Consider the following 21,032-nt stretch of genomic DNA (forward strand, 5'->3'; position numbering starts at 1 on the left):
ATTGGTAGGATAGGGCTGCCCACCTCTCCAAGTGTGCTCACTGTTCACTAGCCTGTATGTGGTGTTTCACTGCATGGATGGGTTAGACTGCAGAGGTGAAATTTCCCCATTGTGGGACTAATAAGGGTCTCTTAATCTGAAAAAAAGGTACAAATATGTATTTTTCACCTGGAAAACAATTAAGGTTCGCAATTGGACCTTTAAACCACTGTTGTACCTTTGAGGGAGTGTTTGAATTGTTTGTAATTTAATGAACAAAAACCTGCACAGTACTTTTATTTCTAACAGTGTATGGAAGTGGGAGCCCACCTTTGCCTTCATTCAGCTTTGCACACTCTTGAATTTTCTCAAGCAGCTTCATGAGGAGCCACCAAGGATTCCTTTCCAGCAGACTTGAAAACGTTCCACATATACTGAGACCTTGTTGGCTGCGGAAAGGTGGAAGCTGCAAAATATGTTATATCTAGTGAATGAAGGAATGTTCTCACCATTAATATTTTAAAGGAGACCAATGTTTCAAGTTTATTTGGATTTCGTGACTGGTTATTGGTTCTTTGGTTTCCAAGGACTGAAGAAAAGAACAGTATGTAATATTGACTTCATGGTTTATTTTGCACGCTTTATCTCCTTGTACATGGAAGGCTGGCATAGCAGGACTAGCACAGTCTTTGCTCAAACTGTACAGACATTTATTCGAAAGAGTGTTGCTCTACAACTGGAAACTGGCTTTGTTAAACCTGTTTGCTAAGGGCTTTACCAAAGATGTTCAAACTCAAGTCCAGTATAGTTTTATATTCTGTGAAAAGAGCAATATTCTCACAAGTAGCACCATAAAGGATTGAGGGATTTTCATTCCTCTTCCAGAAACTGACACAGTTGGGATTGAAAATGGAAACCTGGATGTTTTTCATTAATAGAATACACGATTTTCCTTGTTACTCTGTTATCAAATTAACTAGGACACTGTTCTCTCTCTGTGTGTGAAATGTTGTGACACTGTGTTGAGCTGCTAGTGAGCAATGCACAACTGCAGCTTTCTTGAAAACAACGATGGTTTATAAGTGCCACACTAAAAATAAAATTCAAATACAATAAAAGCACTTTTAGAAAGGCTCTTGCTTACCAATGAAGAAAGTCCAGTTAGCTTCTGGTTTTATAATTCATACATTTCGGCCAAAATATATTCCATAAATGTTATTAAAGAAAATCCTGCACACGTCAAAAAGCTGCAAGTAACAAGTAAGTCTCAGGTCTTCACACTCAAGTCCTGACTCAAGATAGTTGAATCTTGATTCAAGCCCTGAATCAGTACAGATGAGTTTCAAGTCGAGTCCCTAATCAATAGTCCTATTCTTTGAGCCCTTAACAAGTCAGTATGCATTGTTCAGCTAAGTTAAGGCCATAACATCAAATAAAAGTAACAGTACCAGAGACGTTTAATTACAGCATGTTAGTAGGGTTTGGCTGTATATACATTTTTTAATAATTTTTGAAAATACTACTGAACTATTAATATTTTAAAAACTTTATATTTAAAGATAATTTTGTATGATTTTTGGGAACATTGGGCATGAGGATTAAAATAAAAACTAGCTCAGCACTAAAACTAGCCGTAAAAACTAAAAACAACCGTTAGTTTGATTTGAATTTAGATGACAACTGAAACCAGAACGACCAACCTGAGCTGGACAAAGTTTACAGAAAATGAAGCTGAATTAAAATTTTTTTATCAGCTTCTTATTTGAATTTTCCATTTCACCTTAAATGCTGCAGCAGTTACGTTGCAGCACCTAACTGCCTCACCATTTAAGGTGGAACGACAATTCCAATATGAAGCTGGTGAATAAAGTCAACTTAAGCCTTGTAGTGAATGTTAGACTTGTTTTACCTGCAGAAGCTGGCGATGTATACTGTTCATAAGGCAGAAAACTAATTTATTCACATGAAAAAGAATCGATTGTGTAGAGTCTTGTCTGCAGTCAGACGCCTCTCGAGCCTTTCCGAGTCAGAGTCCGAGTCAGTGGTGTAGACGTCAAAGTTCAGTCCCAAGTCTTGCTTGATTTTCTCGCGTGAAGTCCAAAGTCATGACATGGCAGCAAGCCAGGACTAGCATGGTCTTTGCAAACACTGCATTCATGACTTGAGTCTGACTCGAGTCCACACCTCTGGAAGGACCTCCAAAACATTGCGCTTTAATGCTACTGCATTTCAAGCATTTACACTTAAGCCTTTACATTAAAACGTCCTTAAGATTATTAAGTAGAATATGTCTGGATGTTTGACTGCTACTGTAATAGTGGCGCTGTGAGAGCGCCTTACTCACCCGATGTGAAAAATTAGCACTCTGGGGCTGATGCATTCAAGCCAACGCACTGCGTGATGGCTCATCACACTCTGTTATGATTGTTCTAATCTATAACTGTTCAAAACAAAGCTCTGTTCTTTTTATTTGCCTTCAAAAGAGAAATAGTCTCACAAATAGTGCCATGAAGAAGCCCAGTGTTTTAAGTTTGTTTACATTTGGTTTGTGATTTTTCTTCTTTTTCCAAAGGCTGAAGAAAAAGTCTTTTTGCCTTCAAGGTTTGTTTAGGTTGTTTTATCTGTGGAGAGAAACGCTCTCAGATGTCAGCCCCTAGAATGGTGTATGAAGAGGAGAAATGTGGTTAAGGAATATTAGCAGTGTTCCCAGCCTGAAATCAGACACCTGTGGGGGGCCTGAGGATTGATAGGCTGCTTAGTGCTTCATTACAGACTGTGTGCAATGGAGGCCGAGCAGAGAACAGTGAGGAGGGAGGCCTTCATCACTAAGCGGCTCAATAGAATTTCATCTCAGTGCCTTGGAACATGATAGCGGTTCTGTCTGAGTCTACTGTCTGAGTTCTACAATAAGGGATCAGCGATAAGAGGACATGTCTCCCTTTGAGTTAACCCTGGTCAAAAGAGCTCTCCTTCGAGTGCGTGGGAGATTAATCCATAGGCCTGCTGTGGTTTCTCTGTTTATCCAGACCATTTCACCTTTTATTAGTTGCCTACCAGGACCTGGAGAGTCTCACACTGGACCGCCGCCGGAGGTTAGCTTCCAACCTGCACTGCCCATGGTGCAGCCCACGCAGTCTGGACATTTGCTGTGGGATTTCAGGAACTTAACAATGTTTCTATTCAGGAGTTATAACACCGAAAGGCCAGTGAGGACACAGTGCTGTGGACTAGCGTGGCCTGGACTAGCACAACTTCTACTAACACTATATAAACTGTATGATAACCACTTTTCACCTACAGTAACATTGTTTACATATACTTTCAATGGAAGTGTGATTCAAAAAATGAGAAATGAACTGGATCATAAGTGAACACACGTCACACCAAGATGATTGATGCTCCCCTTCTGCATTTCATTGCTCACTAGCAGCTCAACGTAGAGTCTCACGCACAGACAGCCAACATTGTCATAGTTAGAGTGGCCACAAGGGGGCTTGCAGAAAGAGGCTACAGTCAAAATTTTGAAAACTGACCAGTTTTACCTTTTTAGTTTGTGTCTCTGGTCAAATGAAGGATGGTTAAAGAAAATTCATCATATCATTGAATTCAAAAGATGAAATTGTTTTCTATAAACATTAATTACAGCATAACCTGTTCCCATCTCTAAAACTGATTTTTGATTAAATAATATATCATCATGCAAGAAAATAATAGTAGCCAATGAAATCATGTTTTACTTGTCTTGCAGCAGGCCAGGACTAGCATGGTCACTGCAAACACTGCATGCACAGCACTTTTAATATTGCTTCTCTTTGAAGCAATCGAGAAAACTTCAAGCCCAGCTTAGTTTGTATCTGGTGAAAAGAGTGATTTTCTTGTGAATCCAATCATAAAGTAGCCAAATGTTTCCATTTCTGTGGTTTCATCAAGGTCCAGTCCCATTTCACCCCTTGCCTCTACCACCTAGTCCTATCCCTTGGTTTTGCACATTCACTCCTAGGGGTGGGGTGTCCCGATTTTTGTTGAGATAGAGGGGTAGGGTGAAGTGTTAGGGCTCCAAATTTAGTTTGTTTTCAGAGGCACACTCTAAGTATGTTTTATGAGAAGCAAAGAAAAACCAGCAACGAGAGACCAGAGAAACCACATTTCACATTTTAAAAAATACATTCATCACTGTATTATCTTAGTTTAATTTAGTTTCAATGTATTATGGTCCTTTTCTTCATAAAAAGCATAAAAAATGCTCACAGAAAGTTACTATATGAAATGGTTCTGAATGTTAGACATTGTTTTACTTTAGTTTTGAGGTGGCTTTGGCCTAAAATGTACTTTTTAAAATCCATTCATAGCAGAGTGGTACATGCAGGGTGTTCTGAAGCAAAATAGTCCCAGAACAAAGTGTATTTTTCTAGATTTACCACTATTTTACCATCATTAACATCACATACACAAACTCAGTTCCTAACATGAAAGCAGAAAAGATGTTAAATTCAGTGAAAGTGGTGAAATTCTGAAGATTAGCACTTTAAAGGAGCCTAGTGTTTCAAGATAATTTGGATTTAGTGAATTATTTTTTATTCTCTTTTCAAGAACTGAAGAAAATACAGTACATTATTTTACCATAATGCTTCTAGAAGGTCAGAACTAGTGCAGTGTACAGTGGACAGACCTTGAAAGAGTGAGTTGCTCTACAACAGAAACCAGGTTTACTGGAAGTTCCTAAGATAAGACTCCAAAAAATGTTCAAACTCAAGTGCAGTGTGGTTTTGTAATCTGTGATATCCCAACAAATAGCAATAAAGGAGCCCAGAGTTTCATGTTTGTGTGGATTTTATGACTGACTTTTGTCATAAAAACCAAAGTGACTGAAAAGCTTTCAAACTCAGGCGTTTTATATCCAGTGAAAATAGTAATATTCTTTGATTTTTTGTTCTTTTTCCAAAGATTGAAGAAAAGAACAGTCGTCTTTGTAGCTTGTATGGTTTGAATAGCGTCTTTTATCTCCTTCTAGAGGCCTCAGAGTTTAGTAGTGTAGTGAATCCTAGACTGTGTATGAAAGGGAAAAGTGTGAGTAATCAGAGTTATGGGGCTGAAATTGACCACTGGTTGGTTCCTGAGGACTGATTACACCCAGAAAAAGCCCATGCAGCAACTGGGAGACAGGACCCTGGTCACCCGGCCAGGGAATCGAACCCAGGCCAACAGTATTTCAGTTTGATTTCTTACCTTTTTTTTTTAACATTGTATTTATTGATTTCTACAAATTATTTACAATTAAATAATTATAATTATGGCCAATAAACACTGAAGAACAAACAGGAATTAAGCAAACACACACAAATAACTACAGTATGTAAGCAATTAGGTAGGTAAAAATAGTACATGAATTAATTTAAAACAAGCAAACAAAAATAATAAATCAAAAACAACAATAAATAAAAAAACACAAGTAGACTACATACAGAGCAGTTAGACAATAGAGCTTGACTGGGTACATAGCAGTTTGACAGCACAACAATTTGGTAGTGGGCACAGATTATTGGCAACTAGCAAAAAGAGGCCCTTAGGCAGTGTCAGATCTGTAAAAAGAAACATGAACCTCCTTTCAAAAAAAATCAAACTCGAGGGAGAAAAAAACACTGATTTATGGCACATCTTATAACAACTTGTCAATGTCTACATGTGAAAAATAGGATGGGAAGGGATTCCACATCTTTTTAAATTTAAGTTCGCCTTTTAGTATATATGTTACTTTTTCCATTGACAGACAAATGGACATTCTTTATCCAGTGCATAATGGAGGGCCTCTAGAATACATATGTCAATTAACTCATAATAATCTTCCAATAAAAAGATTATCAGGGAAAATACCCAAAATAAAAAGTTCCGGTTTCAGAGGTAGATCTATAGACACCATGTGGAAAATAGATTGTCACGCTTCTTTCCAGAACCTCTGGTCCACACTGCAACTCCACATGCAACGTAACAGTGTACCTTTTAAGAGTGAACATTTCATGCATAAATCAGGAATATTTCCATTAAATGTATTCAGTTTTACTGGGGTGATGTGTGTTCTTATAATCCAGCTGTATTGTAGTAGCTTCCGCTGGCTATTGATGGATCTTGTCTGAGCCTCTATATGTATATTCTTCCAGGCCTCTAATGAAGTCCACGAGTCAAGTTTAGAATCTAAAGATTCTCTGGCTGGTAAAAAATGAAGATACCAGTCATTTAGACAGGGGAGATTGTGAAATTGTTTCCTCTAGCAAGGACATTGTGGGTTCTGAAAGCTTTGTGTCTTGGTGGGACAAAATGTTAATTTTGTAAGTTACCTGTATTTTGTTGAGCTATTTTTACTTTATCAACCCAACAACCCAACTGGAGTGTGATTGATATTACCTGGAATGCACAATTAAAAAACATGATTTCTGTTTTTTGCAAATGAACTCATAGAATTTGATGCACAGGTGTTCGTGGACCCCAGAGGGTTAAACATTATTGTTTTATTGAAAGCAGATGTTGCTGTGCAACCATGAACTGTTTTCTATATAGACGATATTTCATAAAGTACTATTTCTTTAGTTAGCTAGATTATTCAAGCCATGAGGCCTTCCCCAAGATTAGGGAGGAGTCAGTCCTAACTTTGGGCTCAAGTTATCCAGTTTACTGAGAATTCCGGCTTTGTCAACTATCCTTCTGGCTAGTTGGACGTTCCTGGTCGGAGATTTAGCAAAGCAGCTGAAAAACAACTCCAGGCTGGAGTAGTTTTGAGACTTTGTGCTGACGACACTTGGTTCCAGAGCTGTTCCCTTTCCACATGTTCCTCAGTCTGGTTGTGGGGGACGGCGGACAAAGCCAGACGGCTGCTGAGCGGCTCCTTCTCCTGCTCCTAGCCCACGAGTCGTGCTCGGAGCGCTTGGATCCTCCGCAGAACAAGCTGTACCACCAGAGAGGCCCAGATGGCAGGGTGCTGGACGTGCGTCACACTGCGCCATCTGATTGGCAAAGCCAGCGCACAGTCACAGAAAACAATCGCACTTGCGCGCGATCGCGTCTCATGTAGCTCGTGTCGGACTCTCGTCCTCCGAGTCCGAATGGCAGGCCTCAGCAGCTGGGTTAAATATCACGCATGGGTGGAGCTCCTTCACCGGAGGATGAGCAGGATGTCAACTGTTATTCCGCGAGACTGAAATAGCCCGGGCTCTGTTTACCGCAGGCCTGTTGATTAGCGTTGGCTATTTTGCTCCCCTTTTCTGAACAGTGCGCTGTCTATATGAATCAATACTTCCCTGCTGTCGCTCCTGAAGGCAAACAAGTGGATTGCGACTTTTGGTGTTATTCTAATCCGACCCGCAGGGCGACAAAAGTCGTATGGTGTGACTCGTTGACATTCATATCTTCCCAGCAGGGAGAGAGAGAGAGAATAACAGAAAAAAGAGAGAAAGAAGAGAGAGATAGGGACACAGAAAGAATAGAGAGAGGGAGAAAAAAGTAAGGTGAAGTAGAAAAAAATGAAAAGAAATAGAGTGAGAAAGAAGAGAGATAGAGAGAGAGAGAGAGAGAAGAGAGACAGACAGAGATAGAAAGATAGGAGAAAAAAGATAATGAGAGAGAAACAAAAAGAATGAGAATGAAGTGTGAGATAGGGAGACAGAAAGACGAGGGAGAGGGTGGAGAGAAGTAAGAAGTAGAAGACGTGAGAAAGAACAAGAGAAGAAAAGAGAGACAGGGACAAAGAAAAGAGACTGATTAAGAGACCCTCATTAGTCCCACAACAGGGAAATTTCACCTGCGCAATCGAACCCATCCGTGCAGTTAAACACCACATACACGTTAGTGAAGAGACAAACTAGGGGGCAGGGAGCACACTTGCCCGGAGTGGTGGGCAGCCCTATCCACAGCACCCGGGGAGCAGTTGGGGGTTAGGTGTCTTGCGCAAAGGCACCTCATTCACGTACTGTTGGCTCAGGGGATCAAACTGGCGACCATCCAGTCACAAGACTGGTTCCCTAACCTCCAGCCCACAACTGCCCCACCAAGAAAAAAAAGATAGAATGAGAGAGAAAGAGAAGAGCGGGAGAAAGAACAGGAAGAGGGGAGAAAAGGAAGAAGAAGAAAACCGAGGGGAGGGGGGCGGTGAAGTGAAAAATCAGACGGAAAGAGAAAAGTCATAGAGGGACAAAAAGATAGTGAGGAGTGAGGAGAGAAGGAGACATGGAGGGAGGAGAAAAGTAAGAAGAAGAAGGAGAAGAGAGGAGAAAAGAGAGAGAGATAAAGAGAGAGAGAGATAGAACAAAAATAGACAGAATGAGAGAAAGGGAAGAGAGTCATGTAGAGACAAAAAGAGAGTGAGAAAGAAGGGGGGGCAGAGGAGGAAGAAAAGGAAGAAGAAGAAAAATTCAGACAGGGAGAAGATGTAGAAGAAGAAGAGAGTGAGAAAACATATGGGAAAAAGGAAGAGAAGAGTCACAGAGACAGAGAGGCAGAGACAAAAAGAGTCAGAAAGAAAAGAAGAAAAGAGACAGAGAAAGTGAGAGACATACAAAGAGGGAGAATGGGATGCAGTGGAAGAGAGAGAGAGAGAGAGAGGAAAATGCAAGGGAAACAGAGTCAGAAATATAAAGAGATGAGAGAGTGAAACAGAAAGAAAAAGAAAGAGAAGAAGAGCGACATGGAGACAGATTGAGAAAATCAATTAGATATAGTGAGGCAGAGAAAGAGAGAGACATGCAGAGACATAAAGAAGGCGAAAGAGAAGGAGGGAGAGAGAAAAAGAAGAAAAAGAAAGACAAAAAGAGGGAGAATGAGAATTTAGAGAGGGAGCAGAGAGACAGATAGAAAAGTAGAGCAGAGAGGGATACAGAACGAGATAAAGAAAGAAAAGAAGGCAAAAGAGATGAAGTGATAGAGAGAGAAAGAGTTAAAGATACAGATAACGAAAGACAGGGAGAAAGGGAAGAGCAGAGAGATGGAGACACAAAGCGAGAGACAGAAATAAGACGAAGTAGAAGAAAACAAAAAGAAAAAGAGTGAGAAAGAAGTGTGAGATAGAGAGACAGAAAGAAGAGAGACCGGGAGAAGCACAGAAAGAGATAAAGAAAGAAAAGAAGGTAAAAGAGATGCAGTTATAGAGAGAGAAAGAGTGAAAGATACAGACAGAAGTGGAGAGAGAGAGAGAGAGAGAGAGAGAGAGAGAGAGAGACATCCATCTAATGTGGGTAAGCGAGCAGCCGCCTACGGCCTGTTAAAACGTCATTTAGAGCAGCAGAGTGATGAGAAGGAGCTGGAACTGTAGGCTGGAGGCAGCGGCCAGCGACCAGCTCACAACTGAATCCTGTCTGTCCAGTAAAAGGGTCGTATTCAAGCTACTGTCAAACGATTGCCTTTGTCCAGATGCCCAGTTTTTTGTTTGTTTGTTTGTTTTCTTGAAGAAATAAACACTGTAGCGGTAACATCGGTCTTACACCAATCAACCACTGTCTGTACTTATTGTCCATTTTATCAGCTTCACTTACCAAATAGGTGCATTTATAGCTCAATTACAGACTGTAGTCCATCTGTTTCTCTGATGTTTTGTTAGGCCCCTTTTACCCTGTTCTTCAGTGGTCAGGACCCCCACAGGACCACCTCAGAGCAGGTCATATTTGGATGGTGATTCATTCTCAGCACTGCAGTGACACTGATGTGGTGGTGGTGTGTTACTGTGTGTTGTGCTGGTCTGAGTGGATCAGACACAGCAGTGCTGCTGGAGTGTTTAAACACTGTGTCCACTCACTGTCCACTCTATTAGACACTCCTACTTGTAGATGTGTCATCCTTTAGTCCTTCATCAGTGCCCACAGGACGCTGCCCACAGCAGCGACACCGAGGTGGTTAAAAACTCCAGCAGCCCTGCTGTGTCTGATCCACTCGTACCAGCACAACACACACTAACACACCACCACCATGTCATTGTCAAAGCTGAGAATGATCCACCACCCAAATATTACCTCCAACTAACACAGCTTTCCTCTACATTTCCTTATTCAAAAATGAAATACACTCTTAAAAAGATGGTTCTTCAAAGGTTCTTTAGTAAAGACAGAAGTTCTATATAGAACCATGAACACATAAACACTTTAAGCAATGCTTAAATGGTTCTTTGCATGGTGAAACTGTTCTTCAGGTTGATGGAGAATGTGTCATATTTGATTTTATATATATCATTTACCACACATTCTCCATCAATCTGTAGAACCATTTCACCATACAAAGAACCATTTAAGCATGCAAATGATCCTTTGAGTGTTTATGGTTCTATATAGAACCATTGTCTTTGCTAAAGAACCCCTAAAGAACCATCTTTTTGAAGAGTGTACCATAAAATAAACACTGAGAAAAAAGTTTTGACTCATAGTCAATTAAAGAGAAAAGTAGGTCGTTCATCAAATCAAGAACTTCCCCCAACAAAACCATATGTGCATGTACGTCTAGCCATGGGGGCTGGAGCAGGTGGGGAGTGAGCAGAGGGCAGGCGTATATGTCAGCTACATCAGTCATCAGATCCAACCTGAATAAACTCATATTACCAACAGCAGAGCAAACAGAAAACTATCAACAACGTCAAAACTGCAACAAAACATCAAAACAGCCATTCAAGTTATTTTCCAGATATTTCTGTGGTGATGAGATATGGGATAATCTACTTGCACAAGGAAGGAGAAAGCCAAAGGAAAATAAGTGGAAAAACAGGAGTCTTTATGTTCAAAACATGTTTCAAAGAAAATAAAAGAAAAAATGGAACTCCTAGCAACCACCTGGAATACCTGGTAGACCACCAAAACTGTCCCCGTCAGATAAACAGCACTTAAAGCTTTAACCTTTGAGAGAAAATCAAGCTCCGCTTTTGCTTCAGATCTGAAAACATCTACAAGTGTTTCTCTCCATCCTTCCACTGAGAGAAGCTACTCGGTGCTATGAGTCTGAAAGGATGCGTAGATGTCAAGAACACGTTACTGTGACAAAATCCTTACAAATCAAACAAAGAAGCTGCTTGCATTCTCAGAACAATGGACTGATCATCCCGGAGTCCAGACCCCAACCTCACTGCAAGTCTTTGGGATTATTTGGATCATGAAAAGCAGAGAATGCAACCAACTTCCAAGACTGAACTTTGGAGGTGGGGAAAAATATCCCTGCAGATTTCTCTGAAAAACTGAAAGCGAGTCTCCTGAAAAGAACGGAAGCTGTAATATGTGACAAATACTCTTCTGCAGCTGCATTTCTGTAGATCAAATCTGCCTTTGCTTACTGCTAGCAGTGATTCTGTGCACTAATCTGAATACTGTCCTGCAGACAGTGCGATAGTATCAGTGAGAAAATAGCCAGAACGGCACTAATCGCTAACACAATATGGAGCAGCGCATTGGCCGCACTGCTGTTGAATATAGGGGAGCTTCTTTTGTGAGCGCTGTGCAGCTGGCTCTTTTGTGCTTCGTCTCAACAACGTTGGGTGATGTGGGGGGGGGGAGGGCTGGAGGTGACCAGGGGGGTCTTCAGTCCAGATTTTTATTTGTTTAACCCTTTGCTTTGGAGTGTGCCTGCTCCTGTTCACTCCATCCTGAGTTCAGCAGCTCTTGTACTGTTCATACTGACGTTATGAACTTGAACTAGTTTCTAATCTCTAAACTTTTGTAATAACAAGCACACGTATCTAACAGAAGTGGCTGCAGAGGCCTAAAAACTGTGCTTAGGTAAAGGACTTGTTGCTTTAATACAGTAAAGACCGAAGTAGAAGTAAAAGTAGTAAAAGTATTGGCGAGATTATTTAGAATTTCAATGCAGTTTTTGGACAAGTTTTTCAATATTGTTCTGTCTGCTATTGCTGGTGCAGTCTAGCCCATCAGTGCTCCAGTATTAACAAACCTTTTTTCATTCCCAGAGTCATATTTTGACACTACAGTAAATAGATTCACCCATTAAGAAAGCAGCAAAAGTGTGGTAGCAATAATGCACAGCTGCAGTTCAACTAAGCATTACCCTGCCAACGTTTGTACATATTTAGAGTATTTTTAACAAGTGTTGAATTAACTTGTAGTGAAAAGCTGTACTAAGCTATATCCCCTGTGTAACATCTACATTACATTTTACATCTTGTTTATCACAGCTAGTTATTAGCTAACAAGCTAACTGGCTGACCAGCCCCATCACACTCTCAGAAAATAGGTAGGACACTGTCACTGGGGCAGTACCCCTCTTGTCACTGTGGTGGTACCCTCAGGGGTACATCTCAGTACCTTTAGTCAGGGAACATAACTGAACTTTAATCCATTGAATCGATATTTTCTAAATTGTACTGACTCCACACTCTCCGCCTCGCCTCCAGGCTTTTATTCTACTGATCTGTTTTAAAACATTAGTTTATAAAAAGATACAAATGTCTGCTTTTCCACTTAAATAAAAACTTATTTAAGGTTCACAACTGATCCTTAAAACCACTGATGCACCTTTGAGGGAACACTTCCATTGTTTGTACCTTGATGAACGAATCATGTACCTGCATGGTACACGATGTTGCCTCAGGGCAACAAACCCATTTCCCTCACATGTATCAGGACGTGATACATATTTTTTCACAATGAAAGGATTAACATTAGAGGGAGGAGTTCGATTAAACAAATGAGAAGCATTTTCTTGGTCACATTGTCTTCTGGTGAGCATTTAAACCCTTTCTGGCGTGTGGATAACAGTACACGGTTTCTCTCGGAAAAAACATTTTTCACAATTTTTCTTCCACCTAAAAATGTGATTCACAATTTCCAAAGTGTTACAGTTTATTTTTTAAACAGAATTCTAGAAGTATACATTTATATAGAAATACACATTTTTGTTATTACTAGAAGTTGCTTAAGTATCACTGCTGTCGGAAGAAAATCTCATAGTTCCTTTTTTCCGTTTTTGACATCATTTCAAAGGACCTGTTGTTCTTTACATTGTCTTAAAATTTTTATGATGAATGAACCAAAAGAAATGGCCCAAAATGACTTGGAAAGACGTCTGGTTCCACTGACTTACATTAAAAACTACAGTATGTTTTTTCTTTCTCTTGTAAAGTTAACATTTTGGAGGTACGAGGCTTTGTTCCAACAACAGCGATATTTATGTTGCCTAGAAGCAACACCGTGAGACAGCAGAATGGATGCAGCAATTAGTAAGTGAAGTCACTTTAAAAAAACGCAAATGTCCTTTATTTTTCATTTAAATTATTTTTTTATTTCAAATAATCGTTGTGGTTTTATTTTCTTATATCATGCCTTAACTATGTAATAAATATCACATGTTAGTAGCTAGATGTCCATTTCCAGGCAATTCTGTCATGTAGCAGTCACTTTTCAAACTATTAAAAGTGACCAGTTTACAAGAAATCAAAACATTACATGATCACATTTTTTCATTCCAAATAATTAGATCAAATTCTGTTTACCATATGACATCATTTGTTTCCATGTATTGGATTCACCAGACTTGTTTCTACACCCATCGTCCATTTTATCAGCTCCACTTACTGTATAGGTGCACTTTGTAGTTCTACAGTTACAGACTGTAGTGCATCTGTTTCTCTGATACTTTGTTAGCCCCCTTTTACCCTGTTCTTCAGTGGTCAGCACCTCATGGACCCTCACAGAGCAGGTACTGTTTGGGTGGTGGATCATTCTCAGCACTGCAGTAACACTGGTGGTGGTATTTTAGTGTGTGTTGTGCTGGTATGCGTGGATCAGACACAGCAGCACTGCTGGAGATTTTAAACACTGTGTCCACTCACTGTCCACTCTATTAGACACTCCTACACTACCTTGTCAGTCCACCTTGTAGATGTAAAGTCAGAGACGACAGCTCATCTGCTGCACAGTTTGTGTTGGTCATCCTCTAGTCCTTCATCAGTGGTCACAGGATGCTGCCCACAGGAGGCTTTTGGCTGGATATTTTTGTTTGGTGGACTATTCTCAGTCCAGCAGTGACACTGAGGTGTTTAAAAACTCCAGCAGCACTGCTGTGTCTGATCCACTGAGACCAGCGCAACACACACCAACACACCACCACCACATCAGTGTTACTGCAGTGCTGAGAATGATCCACCACCCAAACAGTACCTGCTCTGTGAGGGTCCATGGGGGTCCTGACCACTGAAGAACAGGGTAGAAGGGGGCTAACAAAGTATCAGAGAAACAGATGGACTACAGTCTGTAACTATACAGTAAGTGGAGCTGATCAAATGGACAGTGGTGTGTATAACAGCTTCTGTTTGATTGTTTTTGGGTCTAGTCAGTAACTAAATGTTTCTGAATGAAATGCGACTGAGCAGAGAGTAAATTCCCTTCCTCACAGATAAAAGTGAGCAGAGCGTTAGCGCGTCGTTTGAAACGCGTCGGCGCGGTGAGTTTTTTTCCGCTCTGAGAAGCCCCGCCTCCTACGCGTGGGATTGGCTCGGACTGCCTCCTTCTGAGTCTGAAGCACTAGCCAATCGTGGCGCAGGAGGGCGGGGCTTTGCGAGAAAGCGAGAGAAAAAAAAGCAGCGCAGCCCATTCCCACACACGGAGCGCGTGCCTGAGTGTCATTCCGAGCAAGAAAGCAGAGCCTCGCAGAGCCCCCCCATCACTCTGTACAGACCACCCTGCGCTCACACCTGAAACGGTAACGAGAACAAGTCGGAGTAATTAGTACAATGTGAACGCGCTGCTTTGCTTGTGTCCATCGATCGGTTTTTGCCCCCCTTAACCCCCCAAAAAAGATAAAAAGAAAAAAAAACACTTTTGCTGGATTCGTGCAGGCGGCTGGAGAGCTCTCAACACCTGCGAGAACTATGTGAAGGTAACTGAAGGACTTCAGCCTTTCTGCTTCTCTGCATGTACTGTGTGCGTGTCTTGCCCTTGGTGATGATTGTTGTTTGTTTATTTATTTACTCGTGCATTCTGCTTTGGCTAAACATGTTGTGGAACTTTTAAATGGACATTTGACATATATATATATATATATACACTCTATTTCCATGCTTTGCTTGCTTCATTTATTATTTGTTTGTTTATTTCTTTATTTATTTTTCGATCAGCCGACCTCTGTGTCCAGTGTGTTCTTGTTTTTCTTCTGATCCCGCTGGCTTTTGTCCTTTTCTTCTTCATCATCTTCTTGCATCTCGTTGTTGTTGGTACTATTATTGATGTTGTCAGTCATTTCCATGAGGTTAGTGATTTATGCATGCGTTTATCTTCACATTTGTCTGGATCGAAAAAATGAATGCAAACCCTAAAATCTAAGAAATAGCAGGAAAAAAATCTTGGTTTTGATTTCTAAAGGTCTTCGTTTGCCTGAAACAACATATTCGGGTCTTTTAAGGAAGAGGTTGGGAGGGTTCGTATAAGATCCAGTTGTATGACATCCGTGGCCTTAATCAACAGTTAATATGATCAAATTAACAACAGGTAATTGTCTAAAGTAATTCACTGTTAACATGTAAAATGTCACTTAAAGCCACTGAAACCACTTGGCCTGGTAAACCAACGCCAGTGACTCAAGGCGTATGTCTGCTGTCTTATTTGCTCAACAAGCTGCATCTCATTTTCCTGGCTAACAGCTGGTTAACAGATTCCCAAGCGTGTGGACCCCTCCTCTGATGGTCCCCCGCTAAAGAGGTTGCCCTTGATTGTTTCATTTTATGCTTAATTTGACATTTAATCATTTTCAATGTATCAGCGGGCAACATACCAAGCATCATTTCCTTCAAAGTTAATCTTGTCTAATACCACAAGAGCACTGGAAGAGCTTGGGGTATAAATGTTCCTTGCATGTCTTGGTTCCTAATCATGAAAACAGCATGCATTCAAGATTCAGCTGGTTCCATTGTTCACTCCGTGGTGCATTTTTCTTTCTTAATTTTTTTTATCAAACCCTCCTGAGGCTTTGTAATTATGCTCACAGTTTGATTAGGAGATCCCATTATACCACCCTAATTCATTGTCTAAAACATTCTCTCCATCTCATCCCAATAGATTTTGTGTGATACACCATCGGCCACAGCGTTCCCCTCTCAGAGGCAGACATGAAGTCTGTTCTGGATGGCGTGGCAGACACCACCTTCAGGACCATCACCTCGGGGCTCCAATACCTTGGGTCTAATGATGCCAGCTACGATGACCCCACTATCGATGCTGACTTTGTTAAGGGAGGATATTCATTTCAGAAGCCTCCGTCCGCCTTTCGCAGCAACTCTTTCCCAGATAAAGTTGGTCCGAATGAGGAACTCATCCTCAAATCGATTCCGTTCTACCCCACCAATGGCACGGATCTGTTTGGGAACCGGACCCTGGTGGAGGAGGGGGACAATGTGCAGTGCGGTGAGAACTTCATGGACATGGAATGCTTCATGATATTGACCCCGAGCCAGCAGCTGGCCGTGGCAGTCATGTCCCTGACACTGGGCACCTTCACGGTGCTGGAAAACCTGGTGGTGCTATGTGTGATCCTGCAGTCCCGTACCCTGCGCTGCAGACCCTCCTACCACTTCATCGGCAGCCTGGCCGTGGCTGACCTGCTGGGCAGCGTGATCTTTGTCTATAGCTTCTTGGACTTTCACATCTTCCATCGCAAAGACAGTCCCAATATATTTCTCTTTAAGCTTGGAGGCGTCACAGCGTCCTTTACCGCTTCCGTTGGGAGTCTCTTCCTCACAGCCATCGATCGATATATCTCGATTCATCGGCCACTGGCCTATAGGCGCATTGTGACGCGTACCAAGGCAGTGATTGCTTTCTGCATGATGTGGGCCATCTCCATCATCATCGCAGTGATCCCTCTGCTGGGCTGGAACTGCAGGCGCCTAAACACAGTGTGCTCAGACATCTTCCCGCTAATAGATGAGAACTACCTGATGTTCTGGATTGGTGTAACCAGCATCCTTTTGATCTTCATCATCTATGCCTACATGTACATCCTGTGGAAGGCCCACCACCACGCTGTGCGGATGCTCAGTCGAACCTCACAGAAAAGCCTGGTGATCTACTCCGCGGATGGCACCAAGGTCCAGACCACTCGGCCAGAGCAAGCCCGAATGGATATTCGCCTTGCCAAGACTCTAGTCCTCATCCTGGTGGTCCTGGTGATCTGTTGGGGTCCTGTGCTGGCCATCATGGTCTATGACCTCTTTTGGAAGATGGATGACGATATCAAGACAGTGTTCGCCTTCTGCACCATGCTCTGCTTATTCAACTCCACGGTGAACCCAATCATCTACGCGCTGCGGAGTAAGGACCTGCGCCGGGCCTTCCTGGCCGCCTGCCAGGGCTGCAGGAGCAGCAGCAACACGCAGCAGCTAGACAACAGCTTGGAGTCGGACTGCCAGAACCGCAACCTGCAGATCCATGCCAACCGGGCGGCAGAGAGCTGCGTCAAGACCACTGTGAAAATAGCCAAAGTGACCATGTCCGTCTCCACCGACACCTCTGCTGAAGCCGTCTGACGGACCCAGGCAACCTGTCTGCCCCGGTCATGGTAACAAAAGGGGAAGGAATGATGAAGCCATGTGCTAAGCTTGCTGTGAGAGTGTGTCCAGTCATTTTTCAAGTTCAACTGTGACTCAACTATGTCCAAAAAGGGAATCGGATGTTTGAATGCTATGATGGATGAGAAGGTCCAGACCTGTCAGATGATGGGTACTAAAGTGCCAAAACGGTTCTCTGAAGTGAGGGCATCTTTCTCATCCATGGCATCAGTACTTGTGCTGGGATTCTTACTGTGTTCTTTGTGCCATTCTTATCAGTCATGTCAACTGAAAATGTGTGGATGTTGTGAATGCTCTCATGAACGCTTATTCTATTTTTATACTTTGAAATCAGGTTTTTGAACAATTATACCTTCTCTCATGGGGAAAAGGGGCTATTGATCTTTTTAGTATGAAAAGTATGTATGTCAATTTGTAAATACATGGTATTACACTGTACCATATACTATTCCATGCGGTCATGCTCAAAGACAAGTGACTGTCTGGATCTTCTGTGCAAATGTTAGAAATGGTAGTGAATAATCAAGCACTGAACAATAGGGAACATGTTATCCTACAGAAAAATTACATGAAAAGTGTGAGTATTAACTTTGATATTGTTAATAATTGTGTTAAGTCTCAATTTCTGTGGTGTTGTTCTGAGCTCTTTTTCGAAGACTAGAGATATCCTAGCATTTGGCTTTGGGTCTCCTCACTCCTTTCTGACTGTTTTGGAGATTTTGCATATGTACGGACTGTTCAGTAAGTTCAATAATTGTTTGGTTACTCTGCACAAACAATGCGATGGATGTGACAGGCCACTGGACACAGGTCAAGCGTAGTCCTGGATGAAGATAATTGCAATCTGCTGTTGAAAATACCCCAGAACTAGGCTTGATCTGTGTCTGGTAAATCGGTCAGATAGGTTACATTGCACATTGGAAGAAGCACATGTCCTGCAGGATGGAAACGTCCTCTAGTTTTGAAATAGCCGAAGTGTAAATATTGCTATTCAGTAATCACAATCTTAAACTGTGATGTGATGTTTTTCTCCATCTTGTACTTGTGTGGTCAGTTCCTACTGCTACTGTCCTGAATGTTGAGCATTTCTCATAATGCTAAAGGTTTGCATTCAGACTAGAGTGATCGGTCCATGAAAAGATAAAACAGGCAACGTCTAGTGGGAGCTTCAGTTGCTTCTTGGGGTGAGGAAACTCAAAAGAATATGAAATCGCCTACTAAGAATAAAATGTAATGCAATTGTACAATGTTTTGTGTATTGCGGTACAAATAGTGATGAAACTGATCCAAAACTGTTACGAATATGTTTTTTTTTACCTCGTTTCAGCAATGGCTAACAGCAAAACTTTGTTCATGTTGTGCTAAAATCAAAAAACTGTGGTGTGCTGGCTACACCTTTCTGAGATAAACGTATTAAAGTCAGTTCAACACTTCGGGCTGGTTTCTTATACCAACATTAAGCTGAGTCCTGGGGGAAAAATGTTTTTTCAGCCTAGAACACAAACAGTCATTACAGTTTTGTGCAGACGAGGCTTAAAATGTCTATGAGACCAGCCCGTTGCATAACTGCATAAAAGAACTTCTTGAATATGTGTGGAATTGTGTTCGTGGTTTGTAGAATAACATATTGTGTGTTTGCTTTTCTTAAGAAATGGACGACTCCCCAAAGCAGGGCTATCTGGGGTTGAATGGAATGGGTGTGGGTTACCTGAAAGGACTGCAGTCCTGTAGTTGCAGATTAAGCCTAGTTATGGACTCTCCTAATGATGATAAATTGAATAGCTTCTTTTTCCGAGCTTAACCCACAAAACAGTCTGCTGTTATCTTTGTCTTTTCCTCTCTCTAAATGCTTTTGACTGGGTCATGTGAACGAATTGCACTGTGCATATCTACATTGTGGGCTGGTTTTGTAGACACATACGTAAGCCTAGTCTCAGTCAACAGGTGGATTCTCTCATGAAACACCTTAGACTAGGACTAGGCGTAGGTGAATGGAAAACAGCCCTCTATTTTCTGTAAATCTGGATTTCAATGTGTTTAGTTTGGAAGGAGATCAACGCAGGAGTCCTTTTTCAATAGTTAGTATTAGCTGAAGTTTGCCGTGATCTTAAACCTCGCTGTGGCCTCTCTGCCAGCAGTTGTAGCTGCTCATTCTGCTGTTGTCGTGCGTGGAGTGAAGACTAAAACACCACAAAACTGTCAAGTGGCTTCTGTCCCAAAGTGGCACATGACTCGATCGTCTGAAAATATTAAATCTGAAATCAGTGGCGGCTTGTACTTTCTGTATCGCAGTGTAGTCTGTTCTAAGCTTTTGAATAAAGTCACAACTGGCTATCAGACCTTACGTTGATGGATTCCTTTATGCTGCATGATTACATCATCAGGGTACAGTGTGATGCATAAATTTGTAAAATCTTCAATTCAAGTTGGTGGAGATTGGAGATACTATAAACAAGGGGTGACCAATTATGGTCTAGGAGATCTACCACTGCAAAATTTAGCTCCAAACCCAAATCAAAAATGCCTGATTCAGGAAATGAAGGCCTTCAGGGGCATCTGAATATTAGACCCAGGTGTGTTGGATCTTAAATCTCCAGGGTGGTGGATCGCCAGGATCAGGATTGAGCACCCCTGCTATAAACTGTTTATTGGCCCCAATCCTGGGACTGCGTTCCACAGACTTCTCTTCTCCAAGTGAACCCACCACCACAAAGAGCTGGAAAAGAACCAGATCTGGGTCTAAACAGTTGAATTGAACTTCCTTTCCTATCTGCTTTCCTTGATCTTGCCTGACCCTTAGCCTACGGCCTCTCTAAATGTTCAAGCAACGCTGACTAGCGTGTGAATCCACAAGGTTAACAGATCAGGCAAAATCAAAGAAAGACGATTTGAAAGGAAGTTTCATTAATTTGTGGACACAGTCCCTGCTGTTAGGAGTCAACTCATAGAAGCGCTCCTTCCCAACAAGTCTAGGTTCTTGTCTCCATCTTGTGGCCATAAATTTCATAAACATTAAACACAAGGCAAAGCTTACAATAAGGTGAAACAACTATTTAGACCATTTTTTTGGTAAATAATATACTTTCAGTGCATATATCTACTTAATTTATGTACATAATGCCTTTATCCTATAATTTTGAAGAAAGAGCATATTAAAAGACTAAATCAGACATTATAATAAAAACATATACATATAAAGGTTACACAACAGTAAAACAAGTTCTAGATATTAATGCTGCATAAAATGGCTTCTGGTGTCATTATAACAAAAAAATATATTGCCGTTAGTTGGCAACAAGTACTGAAGGATGTGGTGAAGGGAGAGGAGCTTACTAAAGTTCTCAGGGACAATATTACTAAACAACATACACATGGAAAAAGCTACAGAGCCACAGCAAAGACCTTAGACATTCCTGTCAGTCAAACTGGCTCAATTAATATGCAAGTGGAAAGTTCACGGAACCATCAGTCATTCCTGGACAGGTGTACCTTGCAAGATTTCATCATGCACTCTTAGACTAAT

General features: G+C 41.4%; 1 protein-coding gene across 1 annotated transcript; it reads left to right on the forward strand.

Annotated features, from left to right (window-relative positions):
• Nucleotides 1-14,543: 14,543 nt before the first annotated feature.
• On the forward strand, nucleotides 14,544-19,853 carry cnr1 (cannabinoid receptor 1). Its single transcript, XM_017697712.2, has 2 exons — nucleotides 14,544-14,826; nucleotides 16,002-19,853. The coding sequence occupies exon 2, from the start codon at nucleotides 16,052-16,054 to the stop codon at nucleotides 17,465-17,467; it is 1,416 nt and encodes a 471-aa protein (XP_017553201.1). The 5' UTR covers nucleotides 14,544-14,826; nucleotides 16,002-16,051; the 3' UTR covers nucleotides 17,468-19,853.
• The last annotated feature ends 1,179 nt before the right edge of the window (nucleotides 19,854-21,032 follow it).

This window comes from Pygocentrus nattereri, chromosome 4 (genome assembly GCF_015220715.1).
Source record: "Pygocentrus nattereri isolate fPygNat1 chromosome 4, fPygNat1.pri, whole genome shotgun sequence".
Classification (NCBI taxonomy): domain Eukaryota; kingdom Metazoa; phylum Chordata; class Actinopteri; order Characiformes; family Serrasalmidae; genus Pygocentrus; species Pygocentrus nattereri.

Coding starts and splice junctions, on each gene's coding strand:
- cnr1 (XM_017697712.2), top strand. CDS start 16,052: ATGAAGTCTGTTCTGGATGGCGTGGCAGACACCACCTTCAGGACCATC.